The sequence below is a fragment of the Girardinichthys multiradiatus genome, chromosome 4 (assembly GCF_021462225.1).
Source record: "Girardinichthys multiradiatus isolate DD_20200921_A chromosome 4, DD_fGirMul_XY1, whole genome shotgun sequence".
Lineage (NCBI taxonomy): Eukaryota > Metazoa > Chordata > Actinopteri > Cyprinodontiformes > Goodeidae > Girardinichthys > Girardinichthys multiradiatus.
Window position 1 is genome coordinate 17,079,950 of NC_061797.1, and position 20,125 is coordinate 17,100,074.

General features: G+C 42.7%; 1 protein-coding gene and 1 long non-coding RNA gene across 2 annotated transcripts; one reads left to right on the forward strand and one right to left on the reverse strand.

Moving 5' to 3' along the window:
* Nucleotides 1-2,467: 2,467 nt before the first annotated feature.
* Nucleotides 2,468-2,841, forward strand: LOC124866764. The gene is made up of 2 exons (XR_007037911.1): nt 2,468-2,601; nt 2,684-2,841. It is a non-coding gene; the product is annotated as an uncharacterized LOC124866764 (long non-coding RNA).
* Nucleotides 2,842-5,522: 2,681 nt separating this feature from the next.
* Nucleotides 5,523-18,717, reverse strand: bloc1s6 (biogenesis of lysosomal organelles complex-1, subunit 6, pallidin). Its single transcript, XM_047362696.1, has 6 exons — nt 18,563-18,717; nt 18,265-18,380; nt 13,254-13,428; nt 9,017-9,104; nt 8,854-8,940; nt 5,523-8,768 (listed from the first exon to the last, which is right to left on the reverse strand). The coding sequence occupies exons 2-6, from the start codon at nt 18,317-18,319 to the stop codon at nt 8,649-8,651; spliced, it is 525 nt and encodes a 174-aa protein (XP_047218652.1). The 5' UTR covers nt 18,320-18,380; nt 18,563-18,717; the 3' UTR covers nt 5,523-8,648.
* Between the last annotated feature and the right edge of the window lie 1,408 nt (nt 18,718-20,125).

Here is a 20,125-nt window from a genome sequence, read left to right on the forward strand (position 1 = left end):
TTTGCATATAATGCATAAGAAGAAACATAACATTTTATTTCTCGCACAGTCTGACATTAAATCAGGCTAAATATGTCCTGTTTTTGAACCATAATAATTTATATTTGCTAAATGCAAGTATATCTTAAATAATTAATTAAAATTTTGAGGTTTACATCCACTAAGATTACCATGCCTTGAAACTGTAGTTTGAAATGTAGATGTAGTTGTTTTTGGAAACCTCTCTTAATTCACAGAATGTAAGATAATTGAAGACACACTTCTTCAACACACCGCTTCCTTGTGTGACATCATGAAAGACATCAACAGAAATCAGGCAAGAAATCAGAAGGGGAATTTGGGTTGGGTTCACTTCATTCCACTAGGGAGTACAGGGGTGGCAGCATCATGTCGTGTGGATGTCTTGCTGCAGGAGGGACTGGTGACTTCACAAAATAGATGGCTTCATGAGGAAAGAACACTATGCTGAATTATAAAAGCAACATCTCAAGACATATAGCCACAATGTTAAAGCTCGGGCACAAATGGGTCTTCTAGATTGACAAGAATAAACATACAAAATGGCCTAACCAAAACAAGGTCAATGTTTACCAGTGGCCATCACCAGACTGTCTACATATGTGACTCAGTTAGGAGGAATGGGTCTGGCTTGTGGAAGAAAACCATGATGTTTGATGCAACTCATACAGGTAAAAGGGCAGTTTCAAATAGTAAATATAAACGTCTGAATTTGAAGTAAGTAATAAAAAAAAACCTCTCTCTTCTTTTTCTGGCATTTAACATGCAGAAATAAATGTGGTACTCCTAACTGACCAACAAAAGGAACGATTTGGTTTGGTTTGAAAATTTTGCATTTTTACACATCCATTCATTCATTCTATACCGTTTCTGCCATAGTGGGTCACGGGGAAGCTGGTGCCTATCTCCAGCAGACTACGGGCGAGTCAGTTTTTAATTTTTAATTTTTCTACACTATATGTAAATATATGGCTTCAACTGTATATCTGTGGCAAAAATGCATTGGAAAAAGACCTAGCACAGGCAAATAAATACAGAAAGTAAAAAAAAAAATAGATGTACCCAATCATTCAATGGTTTTTAAAACCACCTTTGGGGCATACCCACTTATAGAACATCCTTTCACTCTGTAATCTATGTGTTCCTTTTGCCTCACAATCAGCGGAAAGATTTGAAAACGGAGTGGGAAGTGGAAGTTGACACACCAATATTGTTCTTCAGATCCACCACAGGATGTGATTACAAGCCCATTATGAGTTTGAGCTATGAGCTATGATACAAATCAATGACACCAGCACTGTTTGTGGGTACAGCGAGAGCAGAGGCACCACATAATCAGGCAGTGTCCTCCATCAGTTGATTTCTCCATTGTGAGATCAATAAAGTCTATCTTATCTTATCTAAATCAAGTAATACATGACCTGAAAGGAGCTACTGACTGCGTGGTGCCCTGGTCCTGGGGTTGCATTACAACTCCAAATCACCAGCCCTCCACCACCGTGCCTGAAATTTGGTGTATTTGTGCTAATATGCTATTTCTTTTCTTACCAGACATAGTGCTGTGCGTTATTGTGTTATATTTTAATTTTGGTCTAAAGGGACACTGTTTTAGAAGTATTGTGGTTAATTCAAAAGCAGCTTCGCAAAGTAGGTTTTGGCCCGACATTCTTTTTAAAAAGGAGTCTTTCTCCTGGCAACCCCGTAAAATAAGCCATACTTGTTCTTAATTGTACCATCATAGACTTTATCATCTAACATGCAAACAGAGGCCTGCAGAGCCTAGAATGCAGCTCTTTGTTTATTTGATTTGATTTTTTTTTTAGGGAGAGAGGGGGGGGGGGGGGGGGGGGGGGTCTGACTTTGACTCACTTCATGGTCTGACTTTGGAGTAAATTTACTGGGACATCCACCCCTGGGAATATTTACTGGCATATCGAAAGTTTTCCATAAGAATATTAATTCTCGCTGTAAAAATATGGACTTCAAATGGCTTGTAAATGGTTGTATAATTCTTCCCAGAATGATGTGCAGCAACAATTACATGACTGAGTTCATTGCTGTCTTTTCTCATTGGCAGTATGTAATCTTATATTGGTGTGCTCCAAATCAGCAAACTTCCAAAACATCTGTTTTACGAAGGTGGTCCTATTTGGCGATGATTAGTTATTCGAATATATTAAATTAGCAGCACATAGCTGCTACTTTCTCTATCAAATGATAAGGAAGTTGCAAAGGTTAACTTTTTCCTTTGGCAGTAATTTGTTCAGTAATAAGATAAATCAGCAAGTAAGTAAGTGAAGGAGAGACTGTATTTCTGAATTCGAAATTTAAAATAACTGTTTTGGAGAGTTGTTTTGGTTACGTGGTGAACTGTTTAAATAGCTGCTCTGTACCATCTGCTGCGTCACAGAAACCTAATTATAAACGTTCTTCATTGCCACAGTACCCACTCAACCAGACCTGAATATGAAGCGTTACATAAGGCCTGGTGGAGAAGGGAAAAATCACCTAATCCACTGTCGCTTTCGACAAAAACACCACAATAGTATATTTTCCAGAACAGCAGGCCAAACTTCACACATGGTACAGAGTGTGCTCAATCTCTACCGCTCAGAGCAAATGGTAAAACTTGAAAAGAATAATAATATCATGCAACTATGCTTAGTGTGGGCCCGAGGACCATATCCTGTTGTGGAGGGTCTGGGAGAGGCCTGGAGCTGCCAGTCTGCAGCAGACCACAGCCTCCCACTCCTCACCCATCGAATCACTGTTTACTCAGACTGGAAGGCAACAACATCATCTGTTTCTTCTGCTCCGTGTCTGTGACTCGCCTGTGGCTTTGGTGAGGTGAGACTGCATTTTCCCTGATGGGTAACTTTCTAAAAGTAGATACAAGTCTCCAACCAAGCGCTTGGATATGACACTGGCCTGGCCTCTGAAAACACTGCACCTCTGAGCTGTCTTCCCAAGGAAGCTTCCCGACCTGCTGGACGAACAGAACCCATTCTGAATGAAATGATTAACTTAACAAAAATAAAAAACCCAGACAAAGGCCTTGCTCATTTCTCCTGGGTAAGTACCACAATGGCGAGGTTGAGAAGTTATTTTTCAGGTGGTTCAGTTATCTGCCTGTGGTGCCAAAATGTCATATTCTGAAAACATTTGGGACTTTATGAAACAGAAGTACAGGAGCTGAAAGTCATCAGCCAAACAAGGTAAAAAAACATCTTTCTGGTTCAGAATTACAGCTATGGGTCTCCTCAGCCTCCAAACACTTACAAAACCAGAGCAATACGATGGTACACATGACCCCCACAAGGTCATGGCATGGCATCAAATCCAATCTGAGTAAATATTTCATCTAGTTTGAACACCTAATTAATCTTTTTTTTCATTATTTTTATCTGAATTATGCATTATTTTTAAATAACTGATATCTTAAATAGTTGTATTTTTATTTACTTTTTAAATGAGTAGATTCAGAAATAAAGTTTGAGAAAGAGTTATTTCAGAAAAATTTACTTTTGTTTTGGTCTGATTATGAAAGGCCTTGTAATTTCAGCCGATCCTAAGGTTATCAGAAAACCTCTATTGGTTCTGTACAGACTAGGTGATAATTCATTCATATCAAAGGTAAAGGGTCCAGGAGGGAAACCCAGACCTCCATCTTCACCTCATTCTAGGGAACCCTGAGACGTTTCCGGCCAAAAGGGGTATGTAGCCCCTATAGCAATTTCTTGCTGTCTTCAAGAGTTTCCACCCAGTTGAACATGCCCAGAAAACTCACAAAATAGGCTTCCAGGAGACATTCTGAGCCCAAAAACCTTAGTTGACCCCTCTTGAAGCATAAAGGTAGACCACAGTTACTGATGTCCTTGCCCAGGTTAGGGACATCTAGGCACTCTCCTGGAGCCATATCTGGGGAGGATGGTGCTGAGCTTGGTGCTCGACCCTCCATGGATTTGGCCTGGCTTGGTGTGACAAATCAGAAGGAAGCTTCCTCCATATTGACCAAGGACCAGCAGGAAGGAGCAGCAGAGGGATGCTGAGATTGGGTCCCATACAAGCTGGATGGTGGGCCTGGGGCATGACACTTCCTGGCATCATAATATTAATAATCATTTTGTTCTGTTAACACAATGATTCCAGATTTAATCACCGTAATTCACCAATTTACTGTAATAAAACACATTAAAAGCACATCAGTCCCAAATAAACTAGATAAAACTAAAAGACAGATTTTTCTGTCCTTAAATTTTACCTTTCTTAAAACACTGTAATGCTTTAACAAACATAAAAAAAAAAAAAACATGTATATACCATGCCCAGAAATCTACATATAGCTACACAAAAATGTGTTTGGTTCTGCATTCTTTAGTCAGCGAGGAGCCAGGTTGCTCCTTACCCTCGCCCCGACCTGAGCGTTTACCATTAATGGTCACCCTTCATTACAGTCAAAGACAAACCAGAACCTTGTGGGTTTTGTGATATAGTAGAAAATCGAAGTGGGTGTGGCAGACACAGGGTTGGTGTAGGACGGCGAGGAATGTAACCTACTTTCTGTGTCAACAAACTCCTGTTTGTGCTGCTGGTCAGTCTTTACAGTGTTTACCAATTAAATGGCAATACACGTCTAAGTGGGGAATGCTGATACTAAATGGAAAACAGTCATAAAACAACCAACCATTTAGGCAACAACAACTGCGTTTGCTGGAAACCTACAGGTTGTAACTACATAAAGGGTGCGGAGTCGTATAATGGTGTTATAACCGCGCCACGCGTGATGCAGAAGACTTCCGCCTAGGGGCGCCCAACAGTCCGATGAAATGTTGTTCTCTGCTGCCCTCTGGTGGCATCAAGTGCTAATTACAGTCCACATGCGGAAGTCCATTTAAGCATAACAGAAATAAGGAAGTCCAAAAATGTCGGTTCTCGTTACATATCAGTTTAAAATACAATCGAAAACGTATTTCACTTCGGTAGTTATATGGAAAAAGTGAAACTTTATTAAACACAAAGTAATGTATTTCAGGAAAGTGGAGTGGTTTAGAATCTAGGCTGCTTTAGATCCAATGTTTACTTTATTATTTAGGGAGCCATGTCATCTGCTGGTGTTGGTCCGCTGTGTTTGATCAAATCCACAGTTAGTGCAACCATCTAACAGCAACTCTTGGAGCACCTCATTACTTCCTTTGTTGACAAGCAATCATTTTATGCCAATCCATGTTTTTAAAGCTGATCGCCTCTAAGTCATACAGGATTGATGCAATAATTAATGCAAAAGGAGCCACTGTATATTGTAATATACAGGGAACACCTTTCAGTGACATTTTTGTATTAAAAAGTCCCTTTTTATTGGTGTTTACCACACATGTAAGCCAAAATCATCAAAATTAACAAAAATAAGTGCTTTAAACTTCTCTGGAAATTAATTACTGAAATAGATTTTACATGATATTCTAATTGATAAATCACTGTGTTCACAAAATAAATTACACAACAACCAAAGCAAATCTCACATTTAATTTAGTCCAAACCAGCAGTTATGTAGGATTTATTATTAACTCTATAAACCCAACAGTTTCAAACATAACTAGTGCATAGAAGGGTTTTGAAAAACAATATTGAAGAGTTTTGCAGATTATGTTTATAGTTTGGTACATTTTACAATCTATTATCATGGTACACAACCCTCAGTCAAATTTAGTGCAGAAAAAAATGATTTACACAACATACTTCTTTTGTAACGTTCAAGACTAACAGGGCAGGCAGCCCGGGAAACAACAGGTATCAAACAACACTTAGACTAAGGACAGCAGACGCAGAAATACTTCCAGACCGTTGTCTGTAAAAGTGTCAAAGGAGGATTTGTTCTGCTCTCAGGGAGATTTACAAACGTGCGCACCATCAGAGTTCAAACAGCATTTGATGATGACGTCCAGGTCTTTGGTTTATGGTGTTCTTGGCCAAGTCAGACGGGATCAACCAAACCCAAGGTTCTGCAAGCTTTTTACTATTCTTATTTACTAGGCACCACAGTAAGGGTTTTATTAAGAAACCATTTTCCAAAGTGCACTGCAGTTTTAAGGATGTCTAAACTTTTGCAATTACCTCAATAAATCCCGTTTGAAATTTAAACGTTCTAGTTTGTTTAAAAGTGTTTCTCCTGTTGAATTAGATGTATGGTAAGAAAAAAAATTCATTATTTCACATAAAATACCGCAGAAATAAGGCTTTTCAGTGTTTGCAAAGAGGCCAAAATATGAATCCCTGCTGTAGGAAGTCTTAATATAATTGCAGCACCCAAATCTCTGAACTAATTAGTTTTATTTAGAAAAATCCAACCTTTTCAGTTATGTACAGAAATAATAGGAAAGAGTCACTGTTCCCTAAATACTGGAACCAAGAACCCTTTTTAGAAACTAATTATAGTTAAAAATATTTTTTCCCTTTCTTTTTAAGCTATTCAGAGCATAAAGGGACGTTTACTTGGGGAATCATGACTTCCTGTTTCTCTGGGGCATAAACATGATACAATAGAGAACAGGCCATTCAAACAAGACATAAATGTGTTTATCTTTATACATCTTAAAATGCCAATAAGAAAACAGCTACACACCTAAGCCTGCCTGTACAGAGCAACTTGCAGAACTGGAATTGTGATAAACGAGGCTGAACACTGAGGAAGGAGGATGTTTATCTTTCCCAAAAACACATATTAAAAGGGAAATGAGTAGGGAAGTAAAAAAAAAATATCCAAAGCTTACTTTTAGAGAAACGCAGCAAAAAGGGGAGTGTTGGGGTCCATGAGAACTATTTATGTTATGGATTTTGTACACATCTTTAGAGTGTGTCTCTGCGCTGTAGTAATTCAAGTTGTGGATGATTGAATCTAGCAAGACAACGTGTATTGAAAAGATATTTTAAGAAGAACCATACTTGGGACAAAAGGTAGGAAAATGTGTGTTTGGTTTATTATTTCTTTGTTGTAACAATTGTCCTAGGCAATAAACCTCAGACCCTGGGCAGCCTGTTTATTTCCCCTAAAATGGTGCCACAATTGAAAGCAAAATGGATTTGAGGGTTGAGCTCATCGAAAACTTGCCAAATCATACCTGCTGATGCCAAAACTGGTTGACTGAATTTTGAAGAAATATTTTGGCTGTTCAACAGTTCATTTATTTAACAAACAGGGGCCTCAGTAATATATGCGATAGAGAATGGCAGATGGGCTGAACGGTGAGGTCTAGACGACTGTGTCAGAGCATCTCCAAAACTGCAGCTTGTTTTGGGTGTTCAAGGTGTGCAGTGGTCAGGATCCATCAAAATTAATCAAAGGAAGGAACAGTGATGAATGTTCGACTGATGGATGTGGGGACACAAGCACAACAGCCTGGCACCTCCTCCTTCATACTGGACACCAGCTTGGGCGCACACTGCCATGGGATGGCAACCCGTACCTCAACAAGCATTTGGCACAAGTCAGCCAATGTGGTTGTGTTGGTCGCTCTGGCACAAACCCCAAGCTGGTCCCACAAGTAGTCACTTGGGTAGAGGTCAGGACTGCAGAGAGGCAGTTAAAGTCTCTGATAAATCCCACTCTGTGGCAGCGAGCAGTCACATCTTGGAGGATAAAGATATGGGACTCCCACTGGTTGCAGAATCTTGTCTTGATATCTCTCTCCACTAAAATTGCCTTCAATGACAACGAGCCTTGTTTTTCTAGTGAGTGAGAGATGTCGCCCCACACCATCACACTTCCTCCACCAGAGCCCATACTCAAGTCTGCTGCTCAACCCACAAATTCATTGTCCTTACAAATCTTGCACCATTTAAGGGGATATCAGCAGCGTTCTCAGTGGTGTAAGATTTACAGCCAAGAAGCCTTGTCACAGCAAGGAAAAAAACCTGGCAAATCCCATTACTTTTTGTGCCAAGCAGATATATATTTTGAAATACAAGCACTCCACTGCAACACTGACTCCAAGCAGGAGGCACAGGGAGGATTTACTAAGTTCCTCAACAGTTCATCACAAGTTCTGCAGGGAATTGTATTGAAACCATGTTAAGGTAAAAGCTAACCTTACAACAGCAGGTACACCAGATACCTCCGGCTAGGAATGGAAAAAAACAACTGAGCAAAGTGCCCCAAAAAAGCCTATTTTCATTGAGGATGATTTAAATGGTACTGATTGTTACTTTTTTCACAGAGGAATAGTTGTTCAGTTGATATTCACATTAGATAGCTGAACATACACTGTTCTGCTGCCATGTTGTCTGACATAGATTAGCTTTATCTGCAGAAACACCTTCAAAGAGAAACTAGTTGTTAAAATGTTTGGTACTTGACATGTGGGACTGACATCTCTTCTCTCACAGTTACCAGAACAAATAATGACTAGTTTTCTTTTTCTAATTTGTTCACTTTGCAATATTCGGAAAGTAGAACTGGATAAAATGCACCTAAAACAGTAACCAACACCAGCTAGCCTGTGTTGCCTGTCTGATTATCTAATTTGCACTTTGAAAAATGGTTAAAAGTTGGGTGATTGATCAGATATGAAGTAAACAGAGTAAGACATGCTACCCTTCAGAGTGGTTCTTTAACACAGCGGACATCGCTGGGAGTTTTACGTTCTTTTAGCAGGTTTGGCGATAAGCTGCCTCTCCCTCTCCAGCTCACTCTCACGCTGCTGCTCCTTCTCCAGTAGCTCCTTCTGCTTCTGCTGCTGCAGCTTCAAGGCTCTTTTCTGAAACCAAACGCCACCAAACATTTAACCAGGATATTAGCGATCCCTTCTCACTGTGTCTACCATTGAGCGGTATGACAGGTACCTTCAGTTTAGTTGTTTTTTCATGAAGCAAGATCATCTCTTTTCTTATGTTCACTAGTTTATTCTGGTAAACTTTGGCTTCTGTAAACTGAAGAAAACAGGCTGGGTTAGTCCTCTATTCTGCTCCCTGAACTAGAGAGATCAAATAAAAAGTCTAAACATACCAGCGAGTTGAGGTCCAGCAAGGTGTTGCACTCTCTGAACTTGGTGACTTCTTGATCCAGTGTGTCCAACAGTATCAGCTGATTTTGTCTGGTTGTGACAAAAATTTAAATATTACAGGGTGTTTCCATCCCCCCCCCAAAAAAAAGAGGAACGACTTTACAGAAGCTTAATAATCCCCTTATCAGGCACAACATTATGACCGCTGAAAGGTGAAGTGAATCATCTCTTCCTCATGTCCACTTTTAGTGGGTGGGATTCATCAGGCAGCAAGTCAAATTCATCATCAAAGTTGTTGAGGTGAAGCATGGAAAATGGGCAGATGGGCTGAACGGTGAGGTCTAGACGACTGGGTCAGAGCATCTCCAAAACTTCAGCTTGTTTTGGGTGTTCAAGGTCTGCAGTGGTCAGGATCTATCAAAACTAATCAAAGGAAGGAACAGTGATGAACGTTCGACTGATGGATGTGGGGAGTGAAGGCGGGACGTCAGATCCAGCATTCCAGGAAATCAGATAATGTGAGACCATCTGTTAATCATTAAACCTAAAGCAGAACTGGGTTCCGTGACCCAAAATAACACCAGTGAAAACTAAGAAATGGAACGTCCTGGGCCTAGTCAATGCCCAGATCTTGATTGTGTTGCAGATTGATGTCAGAGGTTGATAGATTGCTACAGAAGCATCTTGGTAAATTTATTTGTCCTAATCTTTTACATCAGGGCTGCACGGTGGCGCAGTTGGTAGCACTGTTGCCTTGCAGCAAGAAGGTCCTGGGTTCGATTCCTGGCCGGTGGTCTTTCTGCATGAAGTTTGCATGTTCTCCCCTTGCATGCGTGGGTTCTCACTGGGTACTCCGGCTTCCTCCCACAGTCCAAAGACATGCCTGTTAGGTTAATTGGTCACTCTAAATTGCCGTTAGGTGTATGAATGAGTGTGTGCTTGGTTGTTTGTGTGTTGCCCTGTGATGGACTGGCGACCTGTCCAGGGTGTACCCTGCCTCTCGCCCATAGACTGCTGGAGATAGGCACCAGCTCCCCTGCGACCCACTTTGGAATAAGCGGTAGAAAATGACTGACTGACTGACTTTTACATCACTGTGACCGGGGTGAAGTTAGCCATTTAATTTAGAGCTGAGTTGCAAGCTGTAAATCAGATGCTATTTATAGCCTAAGATGAATTAGAATCACCACAACTCAAGTCTAATTACAAATCTAACATACACTACCAGTCAAAATTTTAGTTACACCTTCTCACTTGATGGGTCTCTTTATTTTCATGACTATTTCCATTGTAGAGTCTCACCAAAGGCAACAAAACTGAATGAACACACATGGAATTAAATAGTAAACAAAAAGTGTGAAATAACTAAAAATTGTTGTCGTACAAAATAACCACCCTTTGCTCTGATGACTGCTTTGCTCTCTTGTCATTTTCTCCATGAGCTTCATGAGGTAATCACCTGAAATAGCTTTCCAAAGAGAGTCTTGAAAGAACATCCCAGACGTTCATTGAGGGACGGCCAGAGGTTAATATCTGTCATTACAGCAAAGGGCGACTACTTTAAAGGAATCTAAAATATAACATATTTAAAGTTATTTTTCAATTTTTGTTTGCTGCATTATTCCATATGTGTTCATTCACTGTTTTGATGCCATCAGTGAGAATCTACGTACAGTGTAAATAGTCGCAAACATAAAGAAAACCTTTAAATGAGAAAGTGTGTCTAAAACGTTTGACCAGTAGCGTACCTAGACTAGTCAAAAGTAGACAGATTACGACTCACTGCCCTTTACATCAGTCCCAAATCTTAAGACCATCACAAAGCATTATAGCTGCTAATTAATAATAATAATAACTACCTTTCAGTTTCAGCCTCTAAACAGAACTTATATATGAGGCCATATTGACTTTCTACCAGCTTTGCTCGAAATGATTCAGTGTTGAAATCTGCCCTTTCCCGTCCGCTCCTGTTGCCCTTCATCAACATCTTGCACATGTTTCGATGTCAACAAATAATGCTGAAATCCAAGGAGTGTTCTCAGGTAGGGTTCATGTGTTTTGCTGCAGCCATACAGAATATGAATGAACACTACTGAAGGACACGTGTCAGTAACAACACAAAGGAAAACACAATTAGGCACAGCCAGAATCACACTGGTCCGAGGCCTTCCAGGGGAAGTTTAAGCCTTTTTGAAAAAGCTATTGCAAATAAATCACTATCTATTTAGCAAAACTAGGAGAAACAAATTTTCTTTGAAGAGAGTTTTATTACTTCAGATAGAAACTTTAAAAACAGCTGGAAAATATTAATCAGCATCAGCATTAGAAAACTGATACACTCTATCTATCTATCTGGCTTTTTATGCTCGCCTATGACTCATGTTTGTTTCCTGCAGAATAGGGTTTCTATGCAAACTGTTAATCAAGGCAGATGCTAAAGATGTTTAGGACATTCTCTTCTTTCACATCTGTTACCTTTCTGACTCATCAGGCTATCAATATTCAAACAACAACTCAGAAGGTCCCTTTAGGCATGAGTCCAGTGCTTCGTGGCTCTGATTGTCACTTTGGGTTTTTAATGGTAATTTTTTTCATATTAATAGTAATAACACTAAATCTCTTCATGGTAACCTGATCCGTTCTTCGTCTTTCACCTGGTCGAACACATTAGTCCATCTGACACCTATTCGAGTTCATTTCCTTCCAGGAATAAAACCAACAGTAGCTTGCTGTGTCATGGAAATTGCTCCTGATTCAGCTCATTGCCTTTACTCGCTTGCAGTTTCTACTTAAAGCAGACTGGATGAGACGAAGCTCAGATTTACTACCTATGATCCAGAATCATCTACAGCATCATGAAAAACTAATTCTTCTACTCTTGTTCTAATTGTCATATTTAAATGTTTCGGAAAAGCAAATAAATATTAATATCAGACAAAAATAACCTTAGTAAATGCAAGATGTAGTTTTCAAATAAGGATTTCATTTTTATCCAAACCAATTCGGCCCAAGGGGCAAATGGCAACTCTCCTCCACACTACTTTGATTCAAAACCACTCAGAGCACCCGGGTTTGATTGCTGCCAGACTTGTGAAATCAAGAAGTAATTTCAGTGGAGCCTGTCTGACAACAGGACGTAGACAAAACATTTTAAAAAGCAACAAATCAGGACCTCATCTAAGGAAATTCAAGAACAGATGAGAAACAAAGTCACTGACATTATCAGCCTGGAGAAGGCAACAAAGCCATTTCTAATAAACCACAGTGAAAGCCATTATCCACAAATAAGGAAAACATGGAACAGTGTTGAACCTTCCCGTAAGTGGCCGGTTTAACAAAATTACTTCACAAGTGACTAATATGCGAGGTCACAAAAGAACCCAGAACTTCTAAAGAACTGCAGACCTCACTTGCCTCAGTTACGGTCAGTTTTCACGACCAAAAACAACACAAAGGCCTGTCTCTCATTGGCTAAAAAACCTTTTGATGATCCCCATGACTTTGGGGAAAATATTCTATGGATCAATGTGACAATAGGGAGACATTTTGGAAGGCGTGGATCTGGTGTAGAACTAAAACTATCTCAGAAAAGGAACGTCATACTGACAGTAAACAAGTGGGTGGTAGTGTGATGGTCTGGGGCTGAGTTGCTGCTTCAGTACCTGGACGAAATGCCATAATTGATAGAACTATGATTTCTGCTCTCTACCAGAAAATCCTGAAGGAGAATGTCTGCCCATCAGCAGCAGGACGATAATTGGAAATACACCAGCAAGTCCTCCTAAAAGGCGTGAAGATTTTTTGGAGTGGCCTAGTCAAAGTCGAGACTTAAATCTGATTGATATGTTGTGACATGACCTTTGGGTAATAAATCACTGTTACAAAAAACAGTGGATCAACATTTCTCCAGAGTGTTCATTGCCAACGCATCATGGCAGATGTTGCCCCCCTGGGTGGCACAACCAGTTATTAGGTTTAGAGGAAAATTATTATTTTTACACAGGGTCAGGTTTTTTTGGGTAGCATCTACCCCTTAATAAATGAGGTCATAATTTGAAATGTGTTGTTTGTATTTACTCAGGCTATCTTCGTCAATTAGTAAAAATGGTTGGATAATTAGAAACATTTACGTGTGAGAAAAAAGGGAAAACAAAAGAAATCTGCGAGGGGGCGAATACTTTTTCTCAGCACTGCAAAAGGCGTGCATGCATCTAAACAGAGAAAATACAAAACACCTACGTGAGCTCCTGCAGGGCTCGTTTAGAGTTCTGTAGATCCGATAGGTAGTGGGACAGGAATCCCTCTGCGAGTTTGTCCACTGCTTTCTGATCCACGTAGACATTCTCTACAGACGTGGAGCTCTGCAGATCCGGTGGCGGTGGCAGCAGCTGCTGCTGCTGCGTTGCCTGGCAATCTGTCAAACACTTCAGATAGCTCAAACAACACCACAAAATGTTATACTCATACAGACAACTGTGTTTTTAGGTGGTAATAAAAGCACAGACATTCTTACAATCTGAATTGCAGCCTTTTAGCTCTAAGGAATGAGATTAGGTTGTATTTTTCATATTAGTAAGACTTGTGTTCCAAATGAAAAGGTGAGATATCAACACATTTGTCATGAAAATTAATATTAGGATTATGTGGTTTATTAGAGATCAATTGACGATGAAGCAATTTTAAAACATTTAAAGTTCTTCTGCTGGAAGAACTAGCCAAAAGGTTGTTTCTGCAATAAAAAGCTCTATATAAGCAACATAACAAATATTTTGTACATGCCATCTGGTAAAGTAATCCTCATTGGTTTTTCACTGTGTATTTTATTAGGATTTGTTGTCATAGAACAACACAAACTGGTGCGTAACTGTGAAGTGGAAGGAAAAGGATACATAGTTTTCTACATTTTCACTCTTCATGGAAGAGTGACTGAAAAAAAAGCCTGAGTTGACAGAAAGTCTCAAGAAGTCCTGTTTACAGTTTGCCACCAGCCATGAGGCCAGCACAGCAAACACTTGGAAGAAAGTCCACTGGTCAGACGAGACCAGAACTGAACTTCTTGAAAGTAAGACAAATCAAAGTGAGTTGGAAAACTAACACTGCACATAATCTTGTACGCACTATCCCCAGGGTTGCTCCTCGCGGGACCCAGCCGACGCGAGACCATCCCCCAGTGGGCCCACCACCTGCAGGGGGAACCGTGAGGGACCGGTGCAAAGAGGATTGGGCGGCGGACGAAGGTGGAGACCTCGGTGGCCCGATCCCCGGATGCTTAGGCTGGCTCTAGGGACGTGGAATGTCACCTCGCTGGGGGGAAAGGAGCCCGAGCTGGTGCGGGAGGTCGAGAGATATCGACTAGAAATAGTCGGGCTCGCCTCCACGCACGGCGTGGGCTCTGGAACCCATCTCCTCGAGAGGGGCTGGACTCTCTTCTACTCTGGATTGGTCCACAGGGAGAGGCGGCGGGCTGGGGTGGGTTTGCTTGTTGCCCCTCAGCTCAGCCGTCTCATGTTGGGATTTACCCCAGTGGATGAGAGGGTCGCATCCCTGCGCCTTCGGGTTGGGGAGGGGTCTCTGACTATCATTTCAGCCTACGGGCCGAGTGGTAGTGCAGAGTACCCGGCCTTCTTGGCGTCCCTGTCGGGGGTGCTGGATAGTGCCCCTCCCGGGGACTCCATTATTCTGCTGGGGGACTTCAACGCCCACGTGGGGAACGACAGTGACACCTGGAGAGGCGTGATCGGGAGGAATGGCCTCCCCGATCTGAATCCGAGTGGTGTTTTGTTATTGGACTTCTTTGCTAGTCACGGATTGTCCATAACGAACACCATGTTCAAACATAAGGGTGTCCATCAGTGCATTTGGCACCAGGACACCCTAGGCAGGAGGTCAATGATCGACTTTGTTGTCGTATCATCAGACCTTCGGCTGCATGTTTTGGACACTCGGGTGAAGAGAGGGGCTGAGCTGTCCACTGATCCCCACCTGGTGGTGAGTTGGATCCGCTGGGAGAGGAGAAAGCCGGACAGACTTGGCAGGCCCAAGCGCATAGTGAGGGTCTGCTGGGAACATCTGGCCAGGGATGTATTCAACTCTCACCTCCGGGAGAGCTTTGACCAGATTCCGAGGGATGTTGGAGACATAGAGTCCGAGTGGACCATGTTCTCCACATCTATTGTCGATGCTGCTGCCCGTAGCAGCGGCCGTAAGGTCTGCGGTGCCTGTCGCAGCGGAAATCCCCGAACCCGGTGGTGGACACCGGCAGTAAGGGATGCTGTTAAGCTGAAGAAGGAGTCCTATCGGCTGTGGTTGGCTTGTGGGACTCCTGAGGCGGCTGACGAGTACCGTCGGGCCAAGCGTGCTGCGGCCCGGGGGGTGGCAGAGGCAAAAACTCGGACCTGAGAGGAGTTCGGTGAGGCCATTGAGAAGGACTACCGGTTGGCCCCGAAGCGATTCTGGCAAACCGTCCGGCGCCTCAGGAGGGAGAAGCAGTGCTTCGTCAACACTGTTTACAGTGGGGGTGGGGAGCTGCTGACCTCGACTGGGGACATTATCGGGCGGTGGAAGGAGTACTTCGAGGATCTCCTCAATCCTGCCATCATGCATTCCGTGGTGGAAACAGAGACTGGGGACTCAGGGTTGGACTCTTTCATCACCCAGGCTGAAGTCACCGAGGTGATTAAAAAGCTTCGCGGTGGCAGGGCTTCGGGGTTGGATGAGATCCGCCCTGAGTACCTCAAGTCTTTGGATGTTGTGGGGCTGTCATGGTTGACACGCCTCTTCAGAAACCTGGCGGATGGGGACAGTGCCTTTGGATTGGCAGACTGGGGTGGTGGTCCCCCTACATAAGAAGGGTGACCGGAGGGTGTGTTCCAACTACAGGGGGATCACACTCCTCAACCTCCCTGGTAAGGCCTACGCCAGGGTATTGGAGAGGAGAGTCCGGCCGATAGTCGAACCTCGGCTTCAGGAGGAACAGTGTGGTTTTCGTCCCGGCCGTGGAACACTGGACCAGCTCTATACCCTCTACAGGGTACTCGAGGGTTCATGGGAGTTTCCCCAACCGGTCCACATGTGTTTTGTGGACCTGGAGAAAGCATTTGACTGTGTCCCTCGTGATGCCCTGTGGGGGGTGCTCCAGGAGTATGGAATAGGGGGCCCTTTACTAGGGGCCATCCGATCTCTGTACAAGCGGAGCAGGAGTTTGGTTCGCATTACCGGCACTAAGTCGGACCTGTTCCCAGTGCATGTTGGACTCCGGCAGGGCTGCCCTTTGTCACCGGTCCTGTTCATAACATTTATGGACAGGATTTCTAGACGCAGCCAAGGGCCGGAGGGGGTCTGGTTTGGGGACCAGAGGATTTCGTCTCTTCTTTTTGCAGATGACGTGGTCCTGCTGGCCCCCTCTAGCCAAGACCTACAGCATGCACTGTGGTGGTTCGCAGCCGAGTGTGAAGCGGCTGGGATGAAGATCAGCTCCTCCAAGTCCGAGGCCATGGTTCTCGACTGGAAAAGGGTGGCTTGTCCTCTTCAGGTTGGAGGTGAGTTCTTGCCTCTAGTGGAGGAGTTCAAGTATCTCGAGGTCTTGTTCACGAGTGAGGGAAGAATAGAGTGGGAGATTGACAGACGGATCGGTGCGGCTGCCACAGTAATGGGGCGCTGTGCCGGTCCGTTGTGGTGAAGAGAGAGCTGAGCCGAAAAGCGAAGCTCTCGATTTACAGGTCGGTCTACGTTCCTACCCTCACCTATGGCCATGAACTTTGGGTCATGACCGAAAGAACGAGATCCCGGATACAAGTGGCTGAAATGAGCTTCCTCTGTAGGGTGGCCGGGCACTCCCTTAGAGATAGGGTGAGGAGCTCGGCCATCCGGGAGGGGCTCGGAGTAGAGCCGCTGCTCCTCCACATCGAGAGGAGCCAGTTGAGGTGGCTCGGGCATCTATACCGGATGCCTCCTGGAAGCCTTCCTCGGGAGGTGTTCCAGACACGTCCCACCGGGAGGAGGCCCAGGGGACGGCCCAGGACACGCTGGAGGGACTATGTCTCTCGGCTGGCCTGGGAATGCCTTGGGCTCTACCCGGAGGAGCTGGAGGAGGTGCGTGGGGAGAGGGACGTCTGAGTCTGCTGCCCCCGCGACCCGGTCCCGGATAAAGCGGAAGACGACGAGTACGAGCACTATCCCCACTGTGAACGCTGTAGTGGCAGAATCATGGTCTGGTGATGCTTTTCTTTACCAGGCCCAGAGGAGCCAATCAGAGTTAATAGGAAGATGGAGGAAGCTAAATAAAGGACGGACCTTAAAGAAAACCTGTGAGAGGTTGCAAAATACCAGCAGAACAGCGACTGAAGCATATAATCAGAGACACAACATAATTATTTAGACCAAAGCATATTCATCCTAGCGGTGATAATACTCAAATCTCAGTTTTCTAGTAAATTACAACTGCCTTAAATGTGGCTGAGCTGTGGTGCAGTTATTAGCACTGTTGGTGTCTCTGACTTGTCCTTATGTTCACTACTATGTCAGGCATTTGGAAACACCTTTGTCATTTAATGGCTTTTCCTTATTTTTATTATTTTCTAAACTGGAAACACACAGTGAAGACATCCAAACTATGAAGCATAAGTATATAGAAATATGTAGCAAACAAAAAGTTGTTAAATAACTCAAAACATATTTTATATTTTAGATTCTTCAAAAAGCCCCCCTTTGATTTAATTACTGCTTTGCACACTCGTACCATTCTCTCAATGCAATTGCAGCAAACAGGTTGTCTGTTGACTCATTGGGGTTAAATACACACATTTTGACTAGCCAGATTTTGAGTTGTTAAAAGAAATTCCTTCCTTCCATTTCACAATCATTCACCCGTTTGTGTTCAGATGAAATATTGTGGTTGTAAGGTCAGAAAAATGTGGAAAATAAAAAGAGTTGAATACATTTACACTGATCAGATTTCCCTGCAATCTGCTCAGTGCATGCCTTTGCTTCCAGGGAAAACAAACTAAAGACATGGCCACCTGAAAACAGGTATGCTGTTATCCTGAAGACATCTTCTGCTCGGTCATCTTAAGCTTCATTAAAATATCATGAAAGGAAACTGTTCTGTGCCTTTTAAATAAAACTGTATTTCCATCACTATTTAGATCATTTTCCACTAGACCAACCAGGCCATGATGTGTCACACATTGTAGAAACACCGATGCATGGACAATGGACGGTGAGTGATTGTGCAGACATGTCTTCACTGTACCTGGAAGTTCACTCTGGAAAGAAGGTCCTTTATCTTCCATCCCCTCTACCTCCATCTGCAGCTACTCGGTTCACCCAGTCTGTTTGGCGTCGAGCATTCAGATCCCACACGTTTATCTGATGGAAATAAGTTGACCGCCTGCATATGAGTCACAAACGAGTGCAGTGTCTCTATACTGTGTTGAGAAACACTGGCTAACTCACTGAGCTTCACTAAATGGCTGAAACGCGACCAGTCATTAGTAATCACTGAATCAGAGGCTTTATAAGGGTGTGGAAACTCTAAGGCAGCAACTTACCTGTTTAAACCTCGACTGAACAGCAGCTGTACATTGGATTGTGTATTATGTAGTCAAAAAAAAGACAGATCAGGAGATTTTCGATTTGTTGTAGCGTGAGACACCATCATGTGACTTCTGCGTCATCACGTGATCACGTTCCAAGGAAGCCTACGTGACTGATCCGGCTTCATGTGACAACTCGTTTACTGGAACCGACTCTTGTGATGGGTCCTTCTTTCCAAAAGGTGTAGATACTTTTATATTTATATTGAGTAGAGTAACAAATCACCAGGTCTTGACGGACTACCTAAAGAATACTATCACACTTTCTGGGAGCAACTTAAGGGCCCACTCCTTCGGTTCTATAAGGAAGCTTTTGAGAATGGAGAACTACCAATATCGGTAGTTTTATTCAAAAAAGGTTCTAAGAAAGATTTGAAGAAATGGAGACCATTAACTCTGCTTGGGGTTGATGTTAAAATATTGTCCAAAGCTTTATACTTTCAACTACAGTCAGTTGTGGGAAACTTAATTGGGATGGAACAAACTTGTGGAGTAGTAGGATGTAAAATAACAGATAGCCTAGGGTTTTTAAGAGACAGCTATCTTTATTGTAAAGAACGGAAGCATCCTCTATGTATTTTGGGGATTGACTTGGAAAAAGCCTTTGATAGTGTAAGTCACACTTATTTAAAAGAAGTTTTAAGATTATGGTTTGGTGGGAATTTTCAAAAATGGATTCATCTCCTATACAATAATTGTGCCAGTGCTGTATTGGTAAATGGCAGGCTTACACCTCCAATCAAGATCAAATCGGGGTGAGACAAGGTTGCCCCTTGTCCCCGATTTTGTTTATTTTAGCAATGGAAACTCTGGCATGTTTGTTGCAACAAAATCCCTATATTGTGGGACCCTCTCCCCCTGGTAGTAACGGCCAAGAGGCAAAATTTACAATGTATATGGATGATTTAACTATGACCCTCTCAGATAATAGATCTATTAATAGTGTTTTGAAGACTTGTGATGTTTTTACTTGTGCTTCTGAGTTAACAACCAGAAAAGCGAAATCTTATACCTTAATTGGAGAGAGAAAAAAGAGCAGTGGGGGCTCTTGGAACAAAGTGAAACAATAAAAATCTTAGGTGTGTATATAGGAAAAGATATGGAGGAAAAGAACTGGAAAACAAAATTGCCTAATATCCAAGCGAAACTCCTCCAGTGGAAGGACAGAGATGTCTCTTTTAGTGGTAAAGTCTTAGTGTTAAAAGTGGAAGTGATTAGCTCCCTGGCTCACTTAGCTACTATTCTCCCAGTCCCCTTTAAAGTACTTATATCACTTCGAAAAACCATGTTTGCCTTTTTTTGGAGTGGCCAACATGAGAGGTTAAACAGGAAGATTTTATATAGATCCCTGAAAAATGGAGGGAAAGCAGTCCCCAACATTGAAGGAAAACTAAAAGCTATGTTCGTAACACCGATTATAAAGGCATGTCTAGAGAAACCATCAGAATCCATATGGCCTTTCTTTGCCAGATTCTGGGTTGGTCGCCCAATACTAAGAGCTTGGGGTCAGCGAGTCCC

Excerpts from the sequence above, each read along its gene's own strand:
- bloc1s6 (XM_047362696.1), bottom strand. The coding sequence starts at position 18,319 with ATGGAGGTAGAGGGGATGGAAGATAAAGGACCTTCTTTCCAGAGTGAA. Across the intron at positions 13,429-18,264 it reads TTTCCAGAGTGAACTTCCAG|ATTGCCAGGCAACGCAGCAG; the intron begins GTACAGTGAAGA and ends AGTGTTTGACAG. Across the intron at positions 9,105-13,253 it reads CGAGCCCTGCAGGAGCTCAC|ACAAAATCAGCTGATACTGT; the intron begins GTAGGTGTTTTG and ends TGTCACAACCAG.